Here is a 13,046-nt window from a genome sequence, read left to right as displayed (position 1 = left end):
TCACCCTACAGTCTAATGCAGGGGTGTTGTTAGGATGCTATGCTTTGTTAATCTGTTTTCTTTAGTTAACTTATGGGGTATATTCTGACCATTATTATACACTGATAATTAAGAAAAGAATCTCGGTGAGGGGCCTAGCGTGGGTTTCTTAAGCTCCCCACCTGATGGCCATGGGCACCTCGTGGGGAGCCACTAAACACACTGCTGCTTCCTTCAGGCTGATAGAGCACAAAGGAGTCAGAGGTCCCAGGAGCTGTCGGCCACAAAGCTCCTATTGTCTAAAAAGAAATTCCTCAAGGCACAACGGAAAGCCATCCTACTCTGCAGAATCCATCAGGAGCCCACATCCTGGTAGGCCTCCCTAGCAAGGAGGTATGGGAGAGACAAAGATAATAACGACAACTGCAAATGCTGATATGGCACTGTGTTGAGGCACTGTTCTAAGCGCTTTGCACGTGAATTCATTAATCCTCGCTGAAGCTAAGTCTGTGAGTCAGAGAGCCATATAAATGACTGCAATAAAGAGGGGTCTAGGGTAGTACCGCCCAGTGGCATTAATCTCAAAGAAACATGGGTTTTTGTATAATAATGGAAGAGTAATGGTCTGGAAGCAGTAGCTGGGAATGAGGCTAATGTGAACTGTCTCTCCAGATACATATTTTCTGTGAGAAAATAAACAGCCTCCACTTGAAAGAACTGCATAATGGGTGGAGATCTCTAAGTTAAAGTTTTCAGTTAAGGTCAAGAGAAAGGAAAATGTTGAGGGCAGAGAGTGAAGATGTATAGAACTATAAAAACCATGGAATGGAACATTTCCAGAGGATAAGTTGCAAAGAATACAAGGAAGAGGCATAGAAGGAGGCTTGGCTAAGGAAGAGAAAACAGAACATGAGGATGAGAGTACGGTAGAAGGGAACAAGACAGAGGGGCTTATGCCTTAAGTGGTCACTAAGAGATTAGCCACAGGTCTGCCAAGAGTATTAGTCCCAACAGATCCCTGGTGGATTAGGAGTAGGGTGCAGATAGGGTGGTAGGCTTTCAGGCTCTCAGAATTCCACAGTGGTCCAGATAGGAGTCCTTTCAAAGGCAGTCCTAGCCTCTGATGATTAGAAAAACTCCAACCAGTCCGAAATCAGCTGTGGGGTGAACTGATTATATGGCCGTAGATTCAGAGGCTACCAAGAGCCAAAGGTAACATATAATCCAACTCAGGTGCTACGAAGACACTTGAGGAACTTGGAGATAAAGAACGTTCACTTGATCACAACAGTTATCCTGAAGTGTAAAGTCACAAAGTACAGCTAAAATATTAACAGCAATTTGTATTCTAGAACATCTACACGTTCAGGGGGAAGGAGGTAGGGCTAGCAGGTATGCTATTAGTGATTAAAATAATTTTCTTTAACAATTTGTTAAGAACAAAATCTATTATTGAGGCTGTCCAGTCTAAGTTATTTCAGATAAAAACTTATCAGACCTCATTAACTATCTTCTCAGAGGACAGGAGTCACCAGGCACTGAAATCTGTTACAATTCTTAAGTTTCTGAGTTACTTAAACCTACCCATCCAAATGTTTTCATTCCACAACATATTAAAGAACTTAAAAGACACACTGCCACCCAGCTACTGACGATTCTCACCTCAAGACCTTGAGCCGTTTTAGTCCTCCTGGAATATTCTTCCCCCCAATATCTGATCTGCAAAGCTGTCCAAATGTCATTCATTAGAAATGACTTCTTGCCCCATCCTACTTAAAAACAATAAACCCTTCCCAATCACCCTATTTAGTGTAGAGTTCTATTTATCAATACATACTAGCTCAAACTAATTACTGTACATGGTTTGTCTTCAATAACTGCTCTCTGCTTGTCTGCTTTACCTTTCAGTTTTTGAGAGGGAAAAGGTGTACTAAAATCTGCAACTGTTGATATTTCTATTTCTCTCTTCAGCAATCTATTTTTGCTTGATATAATTTAAAGCTATATTAAATGCATATAAGTCAACGGTAGACATTATCTTTTCATATTTTCATTGACATATGATTGACATATAACATTTTATTAGTTTCAAGTATACATGACTCACTGTATGTATGTATATATTGGAAAATGATCACCACAGTAAGTCCAGTTAATACCTATCACCACAGTTAAAAATTTCTACCATTTTTTACCATTTAATTTTTACTGTTAAATTTGTTATTGTTTAATCAATGTATAAATAATACCTCTTTGCCATTGTATTTTGCATTAAATTCTATTCACTATTCTCCACCTTTATTCTGGTTCATATTAGCTTGCTATATCTATTTCCAGCCTTTTATTTCAATTTTTAAGTGTGTCTCCTGTAAACAATCTTTAATACAATCTGAGAATCTGAGTTTCCTAATTGGTTAATTTACCCCATTTACACATTGTCATCAGTGTTTCATCAGAATTTCTGCCACCTTATTTTTCATTTACTGTAATCTTTGTTCCTCTCTTTTTCTGCTTCTCATTAGATAAACTGAGTTAGCTTCTGATTTGAGTTTAACATTTGTGGTCTTATGGTAGTTTTTATAACCATATTCATGTTTTGTGCATGACACAAAATTCATCAATTTCTTAATCTTTTTAACATCTATAACTTCCTCTTAAAAGACACTTTAGCTCTCTCCTTTTTTATTTTTATTTTTTAAATTTTATTTATTTATTTAATTTTTGGCTGCATTGGATCTTCGTTGCTGCGCGCGGTCTTTCTCTAGTTGTGGCGAGTGGAGGTTATTCTTGGTCGTGGTGCGCGGGCTTCTCATTGCAGTGGCTTCTCTTGTTGTGGAGCACAGGCTCTCAGCGTGCAGGCTTCAAGTTGTGGCATGTGGGCTCAGCCACTGTGGCACACGGGCTTAGTTGCTCCACAGCATGTGGGATCTTCCCGGACCAGGGCTCGAACCCGTGTCCCCTGCATTGGCAGGCGGATTCTTAACCACTGCGCCACCAGGGAAGCCCTGCCTAAGGATATTTTTAAATGCTGTCACATACTAATGCTAATTTGGTTGGATATAAAATTTTAAGCTCAAAATTATTTCTCATCAATACTTAAAAAAATCCCTCATCTTCTTACATTCAATAATGCTTTGAAGAAATCTGGTTTTTCTTCACAGTAATTATCACTACCTGATAGTTTATCATAGATGTGTTTCTCTCTCCCCCTACTAAAATATAAACTCCATGAAAATAAGGACAATTTTGTTCACTATTATATTTGTAATATCTAAAACGATGTCTGAAGCATAAAAGGTGCTCAATAAACACAGACTGAATTATGGTTCTTTACCCTTTAGGCTTTGCCTGTTAAATTCATTCCTCAAGAAAGAAACCACAAGAAACCTAAAGCCAAATTCTGAAGTTATCACACTGTCACTTGAATCTTTGTCTTTTCCTATCTGTTCTGATAAACTTGGCAAGATCAACAAAGGACTTTTTGTGTTGAGACTAGAGGCTTCACTAAGTACTTGGTTCTCAGATGCCTCTCCTTTAGGTTTATCATTATTCTCTTTTAGCTTTCCAAAATTAAAAGGCCCTCTGCCAAAGTTGGGGGTAGGCTGGAGGTAGGGGATGGAGGGACATGATACAAAACCCTGCCTCTCTTATCTAAAAAAGATCCCTATGCATATCCCAGGTTTACAATGTTTATACTCAAAGTGGGATGGGAGTAGGTAGGAGAATAGATACAACCTCTATACACAGAGGAATATACTACTGGATTTCACTCATCCCAGTGTCACTCTTTATCCTGCCTTCCACACCTTAAACCTAACTTCTCACATCTCCACTGTATCCACCCTATATATTTCAGAAACTCCAAATGATCTGAATGAAATACTTTTTAAAGATTGCTGTTGAAAGCACAATTTCCACATTAATTATGATTAACTGGCATCTTTTATAGAAATGGCATCTTGCTGAAAGTTAACATGACAAATTACATGTTTCCCAGGATATTCAGTAACAAAGATAGCCTAGTTCTAATATTATTAAAACTCTAAAAAGAAGCCAAGCTGCTGTGGCACTAGAATATATTGGTAGTTGGTTATTTTTTAAAATAAACTTGTAGAAACTAAGATAATTAAGTTTTTACTCCCTCAAAGAAAAAACATTTTGCAAAAATATTTTGATAGTGTGAAACAATAACACAAACACAAATAAGCAACTGTATACAAAATAATTTATTATAGCATTACATAGGTTGGCATTATTTTACAGTAAGGTTTTTTCTCTCAACAATTATGAATCTAAATATTAGCTTAGAGTGAAGGAAAACCATTTTAATTAGAATTGTTTCTCTAAATAAAATCTCCCCTTTTGAATTTACATTTGCCTTTAAAAGGAAGTATTAATGTTACAGACATTTATACAGTTCTGAAACATATTCAATGATTCTATTACTGTTTTCTGTACAAGATAGAACAAAAGCTACCCCCCCAAAATATTGCTCAACAATACTATGTTTTAATAGTTAAACTAGCTGATAGTTTAAATTCTCATTTTGTTGATATAAAAATGTATCTAATAGTCAATGCATGGCTATAAGAGTAAGAATATCTCATTGTAATTTGTATTCTACCCTATTATGCTCCCTTGAAGCACTCACATACAAACTACTTGGTAACGCAAAGCAATTTAGCCAAGAAAGCATAACTCTTGCCTGTGGGTCTTTAAGACTGATCTAGATATACAACAAATTTACCAGTGAACTTCCATGATTAAGAGGCAAACAGATCCCCATATTCTGAATCATCAACATAAAACTGGAGTACCCTTGTTCAACAGAAAATAGCATTTTCACGGCTATTAAAAAGGAAAACGGTAAATCACAAAAAAAGTAAAGTGGACAAAAGGTCAAACTGAAGTAAATTTTAAATAAATATCTGCCAAAAGGAGTTCCATATCACTTCTGACATATAGTTAACACTTTAATATTGATGTGCTTTAATAAAAAGCAAACAAACAATAATAAAACAAACCAATAAGGGATCAAAACATAAGATTCTGAAACAAAACCCAGATCTAAAGAAAATAATACAGTAGAGCTGTATGCAACTTAGGTTAATTAAGAAATTATAGTTATGATATGAAGTGACAGCACCAATCACAATGCTGATAATTCAAAAGTTTAAGAAAGCTGTACAAGTATATAACAGGTAATTTTAAGAGCTTTTTATGTAAATTGGCATAGTCGGATAAAGAATAAAATAAGCTTACAGCATACTCCATTTAAAAATTCTATCCAATACAGTTGACCTTTGAACAAAGCAAGAGTTAGGTGCACTGACCCTCCCTCCAAGCAGTCAAAAATCCACCTTTAACTTATAGGTGGCCCTCTGTATAAGCAGTCCCTCCCTATCTGAGGTTCTGCATCCATGGATTCAACCAACTGAAGATCGCATAGTACTGTAGTATCTCCTATTGAAAAAATCCACATACAAGTGGACCCTCGAAATTCAAACCCATGTTGTTCAAGGGTCAACTGTACTTCATTTCATATCTATATTAACATACAAGCTGGAAAAGGAACCCTGATCTGAATTCAGCTTTGAGTTTTACAGAAGTCAACTTTCTACAGGATTTCAAATTTCACTTGCCAAGACATCACAGTTAGCTGTGTGGTTTAGAGCTGCGCTATGACCGCCGACTTCACTCGCAGCAGGCAGGAAAGCAGAAGTAAACGGAAGCAGGTTATGACAGGCCATCCTGTATTCTTCATACTGAGAATTACAGTTCCCAAAGCTTCCATCAAGCAGTGCCTCAGAAACCTTTATTAAAGTCTATTTAAACAAGGGAAAAATAAAAATTATTTTTTTAAAAAACTCTGGTTAATAACTATCTTTTTTGTTAATAACTATTTTAATCAAAAGATGCAATTTGTTAATTAAGCAAGAGAAAACCAACAATGCCACACTCTAAAATAACTTCTTGCTATCTATAATAAGTAGTCACCACAAAAAAAAGAACATTTAAAAAAATCAATTCTACAAAACCTTAAAAAAGCAATAGGGAACTTGCCTGCTGGTGCAGTGGTTAAGAATCCACCTGCCAATGCAGGGGACACAGGTTTGATCCCTGGTCCGGGAAGATCCCACATGCTGCGGAGCAACTAAGCCCATGCGCCACAACTACTGAGGCCTGCGTGCCCTAGGGCCCACGTGCTGCAACTACTGAAGCCCGCACGCCTAGAGCCCGTGCTCCACAAGAAGAGAAGCCACTGCAATGAGAAGCCTGCACACCACAACGAAGAGTAGCCCGCGCTCAGCAATGAAGACCCAACAGTCAAAAAAAAAAAATAAAGGTGATAGAATTCTAATACTTAAAAAAAGTGAGTATCTGAAACTGTGATCACTGAAAGTGTCCTTTATTAATAACAATAGTTCCCATTTACTGAGAGCTTACTATGTGCCAAGCACTTCACAGTTTACTATTTCAGTTAACACCAACTCTGAGATAGACAGTATTTTCATCCTCACTTTATAAATGAGGAAAAGGAAGCTAAGAAAGGTAACTTGCCTAACATGACACAGCTCATACTTGGTAGAAGAGCTGAGATCCAAATCCATACATAACTCTGAAGGGCCACTCAAGAATTATGTTGTAAAGATATGTTTTGTTAGATCACTCAGTATCCACAATCTCTGGGAATCAGTGTGTGAAAACTCTTACCTTTACATTTTTATCTTTTATGGTTTCATCCAGTCTAGTGGCAATAGCAATTGCTTTCTCTTGCCTTGACTTGTCCAGAAAATACATCATTTTAGCACCTGAAATACGAAGACATTACAAAATGAGTACATTCCTATGTCTTACATTTGATTTGATTTATACTGATCAGTGACTTAAAACATGGTTCCAGAGACTTCCCTGGTGGCGCAGTGGTTAAGAATCCACCTGCCAATGCAGGGGACACGGGTTCGATCTCTGGTCCGGGAAGATCCCACATGCCGCAGAGCAACTAAGCCCGTGCGTCACAACTACCGAGCCTGCGCTCTAGAGCCCGCAAGCCACAACTACTGAAGTCCGCGTGCCTAGAACCCGTGCCCCGCAACGAGAGAAGCCACTGCAATGAGAAGCCCGCGCACCACAACGAAGAGTAGCCCCCGCTCGCTGCAACTAGAGAAAGCCCACGTGCAGCAACAAAGACCCAACGCAGCCAAAAATAAATTAAAAATTAAATAAATAACAACAAAAAAGCCATGGTTCCAAGTATCCAATCGGTGGGCTAGAGCTGACTGTGATATCTTTTCCCAACTCCCTGTTCCATGACATCCCATTGATAGCTTAGGGTCACAATGGGAGTATTTATATTATGGCAAAACACTAAAATCAGGGTTTTTTCTGCCACAAAGAGATGGCTGTTAAACATTTACCAGGAGACCAGATTTAACAACTCCACCCCTCAGAAATGCTATAACTCAAAATGTAAGTATGGGTTACCCCTGTGGCATCAATCAATATTTCAACTAAAATCATTTTTAAAAGATGATACCCTAAAATAAAACACTTAAGGAACAAATTATTATCAAAGAGCAGTGTGGGTACTTCCCTGGTGGCGCAGTGGTTAAGAATCTACCTGCCAATGCAGGGGACACGGGTTTGAGCCCTGGTCCGGGAAGATCCCACATGCCGCAGAGCAGCTAAGCCTGTGCGCCACAACTACTGAGCCTGTGCTCTAGAGCCCACGAGCCACAACTACTGAGTCCACGTGCCACAACTACTGAAGCCTGTGCGCCTAGAGCCCGTGCTCCACAACAAGAGAAGCCACCGCAATGAGAAGCCCGTGCACCGCAACAAAGAGTAGCCCCCGCTTGCCGCTACTAAAGAAAGCCCGTGAGCAGCAGCGAAGACCCAACACAGCAAAAATAAATAAATAAATTTATTTTTTAAAAATAGAGAGCAGTGTGACAGACGGACAGCAGGAAAGTGTTTGCATATTCACAAAGAAAATAATTTTTAAAGCTGTTTTAAAGTAAAATCCAGTTTATATTCCCCATATGAATTACACGGTCCATGTTCTATGCTCATTTTTCTATTGGGCTTTTATTAATTTATATTTCTATTGTTAATTTATAAGAGTAGTATGTATATTATTAGCTTTTAATTAGTTACATATCTAATGTATTTTTCCCACTTGGCCTTCTGACTTTATGGATTTTTTTTTTAATGTGGCAAAAATTATCTTTTCCTTAGAATTTCATATGATGTTTAGACAGGCATTTCCCATTATTATAATAAAGAAATGTCTCCTTCCATTATTCTGTGTTCTTGAAGAAAAATTCTTATTTGCCCTTACTACCAAGAAGTGCTGTAATTTTTCACGAGAATTAACTTTTTTCCATAGTTATCACAACCAAGCAGTTTCCCTTTACAATAAGAAAGCTTAGGTTAAAATATTTAAAGTAGGAGCATAGTTAATTATATTATGTACTCCATTCCTTTTGTCCCCAACTGCTTTTCCACAATCTTTTTCCAGTTTTCATTTATGCCATCTTGTCATTTTATGAATTTGTGTAAGCTGCCTAAAATCCTTCCTGTAACATGACAGGATATAGTAAATCCTCAAAACACAAAATACGGGGACTTCCCTGGCGGTCCAGTGGTTAAGACTCCACGCTTCCACTGCAGGGGGCGCGGGTTTGATCCCTGGTCAGGGAACTAAGATCTCACATGCATGCCATGAGGTGTGGCCAAAAAGTGAAAAAGAAAACAAACAAACCCACAAACACAAAATATATACAGTAATAAAAAATACAAGAAAAAATAAGTGTCGCATTACCTCAACATCCAAAGTCAACCATTAAAGCTTTGATGCTTCTCTTCAGCTTTTATGCCATGTGTATTTTTACACAGCTGAGATTACATTATATGTTAATTCTGCATATATATTATAAAAGTACCCCTGTTATTACAAATCTTTTGAATAAATATTACTTTATATGACTACCTGTCATTTTATATGAACCTATTACTGTTTTCCCTATTACTGGACATCATTAAATTTGTTTCCATTCTTTTCCCCATCCTTACACATAGCATTCCAGTTAATATCTTCGCCGTTAAAGCTCTTTCTTTGCTTTGGATTAATTCTTTAGAATTATTTACACAAATACGTGTGACTACAGCAAAAGACACAGTTGTAATGAAGCTCTTGGTAAGAATGACAAATTGTTTTCCTACATGGCCAGGGCAATTCACACCTGCAGCAGTAAAATACAAGAGTGCTTATATGCCACATCATTCCCATACTTTAGTCTCCTTTTTCCATACAAAAATAATCTTTCCTTTTAGGTGGTAGGTTAGGTTGTTTATTTGAGATTTTTCTTGTTTTTTTGAGGAAGGCCTGTATCACTATGAACTTCCCTCTAAGAACTAAGCTTTTGCTGCATCCCACAGATTTTGTATGGTTGTATTTAAAAATAATCTTTCCTAACTTGAAAGATCAAAATGGTACTGTGGGGGGCTTCCCTGGTGGCGCAGTGGTTGAGAATCTGCCTGCCAATGCAGGGGACACGGGTTCGAGCCCTGGTCTGGGAGGATCCCACATGCCGCGGAGCAACTGGGCCCGTGAGCCACAACTACTGAGCCTGCGCGTCTGGAGCCTGTGCTCCGCAACAAGAGAGGCCGCAATAGTGAGAGGCCCGTGCACTGCGATGAAGAGTGGCCCCCGCTCACCGCAACTAGAGAAAGCCCTCGCACAGAAACGAAGACCCAACACAGCCAAAAATAAATTAATTAAAAACAAAATGGTATTGTGTTCATTTCTTTTTCTCTGATAGTTAGTGAGGTTGATCATCTTTCCAAACTTTTCTTTTTTCATCACATTCTAACTTTTTTCCATAAACATTTTAACCCTGGGAACTAAATACCAACCTGAAAGTAGATGCTGAAGAGAGGTAGCATTATGTTTGAGAAAATCCTCATTAAAACTTTCCAAATCCTTGTTAACAAATATTTTCTGCATTTCTTGAGACAGAACTTTGCTCACAACGTCTGGAAGATTACTATGATTAGACACTATAAAAACAGAACATGTGAAGTTTATAAAATTTTTGGTCTGTGCTTTGAAACAAAATCAATTGAAATACACCTATATTTATTATTAAGCTTGATATATTTTACATAATAAAAATAGTATTACTCCTTTGTAATATAAATACATTCTAGCTTAAAATGCACTAATTTCTAACATATCTTTGGTAGCATGTTCATTTTATAGATATATCTCCATTTAAATACTATAAACATTATACTTTTTTTGCTTTACATTGTTACAAATCTCTTTAATGTCCAGCTTAATGGAAGACAGCTGAACTGTCATATTTACTTTTACATAAATATCACCTTTTTTATACTTACCAGATTTAGAAAATTTAATTAAACATTCATGTAACCATGGGTTATTCCTGTTGATGGCAAAAGCTCGTTTGACAGACTGCAGCATTAACAGAAACTTTCCTATGTCAGAAAAAATTATAAAAGTAACAGCATCAATATTTATGTATGTTATTTTCTTCACTTTATTTTAGCCTCACTTAAAATCCAGTAACAAAGTGTTATCTTTCCTATAACACTCAAAAGCAAAATTCAAAGCTGCCTTTGGTTATCAAAGATAATATTATTTTCTAAAGAAATGCTTGAAAAATCATGAAGAATTGCTTCAGGTAAACAACTTGTATGACTATTCAAATTATTCATTTGATCATAATATTCCAATTTATTACTCAGTAAAGTTTTGAGTAGCAAAGGAAAAAGGAATTAAGAGCCTTTGTGGAAGGTTGAAATGAAACTCTAAGAAACAAAAATAGATCTAATTCACAAAGAGTTTACTGAATATGGCCACCAATAAAATCAAGGATTAAAATCTGAATTCAAACTATTACCTTTTCTAAAATATATTTCAAATGCTAATAGATGAGTGTCAATGTTATCAGCAACAAGGTTCTTAAGAGGTATAAGAAACTTGATAGCTTCTTCTAATGGATTTTCTATCTATTTTGAAACAGAAAGAAAAATTATTGTATTTAAAAAGCAGTTACACAAGTCAAATTTCCCCCCAAATTTTATATTAATACATAGCTGAAGTAATTTAGACAGTTCTCTTCATATAACCAGGTAAGCAAGAAAAAATTTTAAAACTATCAACTATAAACAACTAGTCAATACTTTTCAAAAAATGGAAATAGCTCTATTGCTTTTCTGATTATAAAATCAAGATAATTTTATAAAAATCCAAAAAATTACAGGAAATTATTCCACAGACTTGATGAAATGGTACAAGTACCATTATGCTACCAAGCCCCTTAAACTACAAACATTTAAAGGAGACAAATATAATTGCACTACACAGTTGAAAAAAAGGACAAGTTTAAAATACTTATACTAGATTCATAGTGAATAAACCAGAAAGCTATTTCCCTAAATATTTAGCTATTCCCCTAAATAGGAAATATTTCCCTAAATCTGGTTCTTAAGTAACTATTAACACTTTGAGAAAATCCTGGAGATAAGATGTTATTCTCTTTGTAGCTAAAACATTATCTAGAAAGGTGTATGAAATGCTTCCATATTTAATTGTACTGCTGCTCTAACAAATTACCAAAAATTTACTGTATTAACACAAATTTATTATCTTGAAGTTCTGCAGGTTAAAAGTCCAACGTGGGTCTCACTGGGCTTAAATCAAAGTGTCAACAGGACTGCATTTCCTTTTGGAGGCTTTAAGGGAGAATATGTTTCAATGCCTTCTTCCAGCTTCTCAAGGATGCCCACACCCTCTGGCTTGTGGCTCCCGCCCCATGCCCCTTCAAAGCAACAACAGAGGATTGAGTCCTTTTCCCACCACTGAGCCCTCCTCTCCTGCTTCCCTCCCCCATGTTTAAGGCCCCTGGCGATTAGTTACATTGGGCTTCCCTGGATAATCCAGGCTACTCTCCCTATTTAAAGGCCAGCTAAGTACAACCTTAAATTCCATCTGCCACCTTAATTCCCTTTGCCATGAAATGTAACATATTCACAGTTTCCAGGGATTAGAACACAGACACCTTTGGAGGGCCATTATTCTGCCTACCACAACTACAATTCTATCTATAATTTGCATTAGCCAAAATTTGCATATTATCACTCAAAAATAATTGATGACTATCATAATGATCTTGGCTAATACTACAAATAACTTCTGATTTACAGATTTAAATAAATTATGTTTACGGTCAGAACAGAACGAAATAACATAAATTTTATCAAATAAGGACAGTAAGTTCATCTCACCCTTTCTAATTTTTCAGGTATAAGTTCTTCTTTGAGACCACTGGTTTCTTCTTCTTCTTCATCCCGTTTTTTCTTTTGATTTTTTTGTTGACGTTCCCTTTCCACATGCTTTTTCTCTTCTTCTAATTTAGCCTTTTTCTGAGCTCTTCTCTGCTTGCTAAGCATTTTCTTCAATTCTTTGGCTGACAGGTTTTCTATAAATATCCAAATGAATGAAAATTCTGAGTCAATGTTTCCAATTTCCTCATATTCTTATTCAATACATACTATTAGTATAGTTTTTTGGGGGGCAACTATATAGAAGTCTTTAGAAAGTGTACTCCTAATGACTAGCTCAAACCTGGCACACAAAATGCAACAGCAAATGCTGCATCAACTAAAATTAACCAATTCTAGCCTGGTTCTGCTTCCTACACAATACATGGGTTTAGGCAAATCATCTTCTCTCAGTCTCAAGTCCCAAACTGTATAAAGTGGAGCTGAAGACTATCCTCTTGGAATATCAATATATCAAGGATAAGTGCAATGCACATAAACACTCATGATCTGATCAGAAATTTGCCTCCATGCATTTCTCAAATATTCTTAGATATTAACATTTTAGTGGATAAAAGGCTCTATACAGATACTCTCATTGGCATTATTATTTTCAATCAAGTAGGTATTCGAAGTTGTACAAATATATTTTGTTTCCCCTAAAAAGCTCAAAACTATCTTCAATTCCTATTTAAGAAAAAAAACCCCAAAAACCC

The 13,046-nt window shown here is 36.6% G+C and overlaps 1 protein-coding gene across 7 annotated transcripts in view; it reads right to left on the bottom strand.

Annotated features, from left to right (window-relative positions):
* Window positions 1-4,187: 4,187 nt before the first annotated feature.
* NAA16 (N-alpha-acetyltransferase 16, NatA auxiliary subunit) overlaps window positions 4,188-13,046 on the bottom strand; it is a 69,154-nt gene continuing 60,295 nt past the window's right edge. For 6 of the 7 annotated variants that reach the window (XM_082435816.1, XM_082435818.1, XM_082435821.1 and 3 more), the window contains 6 exons: window positions 12,295-12,488; window positions 10,908-11,016; window positions 10,384-10,482; window positions 9,898-10,041; window positions 6,694-6,791; window positions 4,188-5,804 (listed from right to left, as the gene is read on the bottom strand). In XM_082435816.1, the coding sequence (XP_082291942.1) occupies window positions 5,607-5,804; window positions 6,694-6,791; window positions 9,898-10,041; window positions 10,384-10,482; window positions 10,908-11,016; window positions 12,295-12,488 (842 nt within the window). In that variant the 3' untranslated portion in view covers window positions 4,188-5,606. Of the gene's footprint in view, window positions 5,805-6,693; window positions 6,792-9,897; window positions 10,042-10,383; window positions 10,483-10,907; window positions 11,017-12,294; window positions 12,489-13,046 lie in introns of those variants that run through there. The other variant, XR_014256400.1, reaches the window with a different exon arrangement.

This window comes from Balaenoptera physalus (assembly GCF_965194825.1).
Source record: "Balaenoptera physalus genome assembly, chromosome: 18".
NCBI lineage: Eukaryota > Metazoa > Chordata > Mammalia > Artiodactyla > Balaenopteridae > Balaenoptera > Balaenoptera physalus.
The sequence above is the reverse complement of the archived record's forward strand: the minus strand, read 5'-3'. Positions and strand labels throughout refer to the sequence as shown.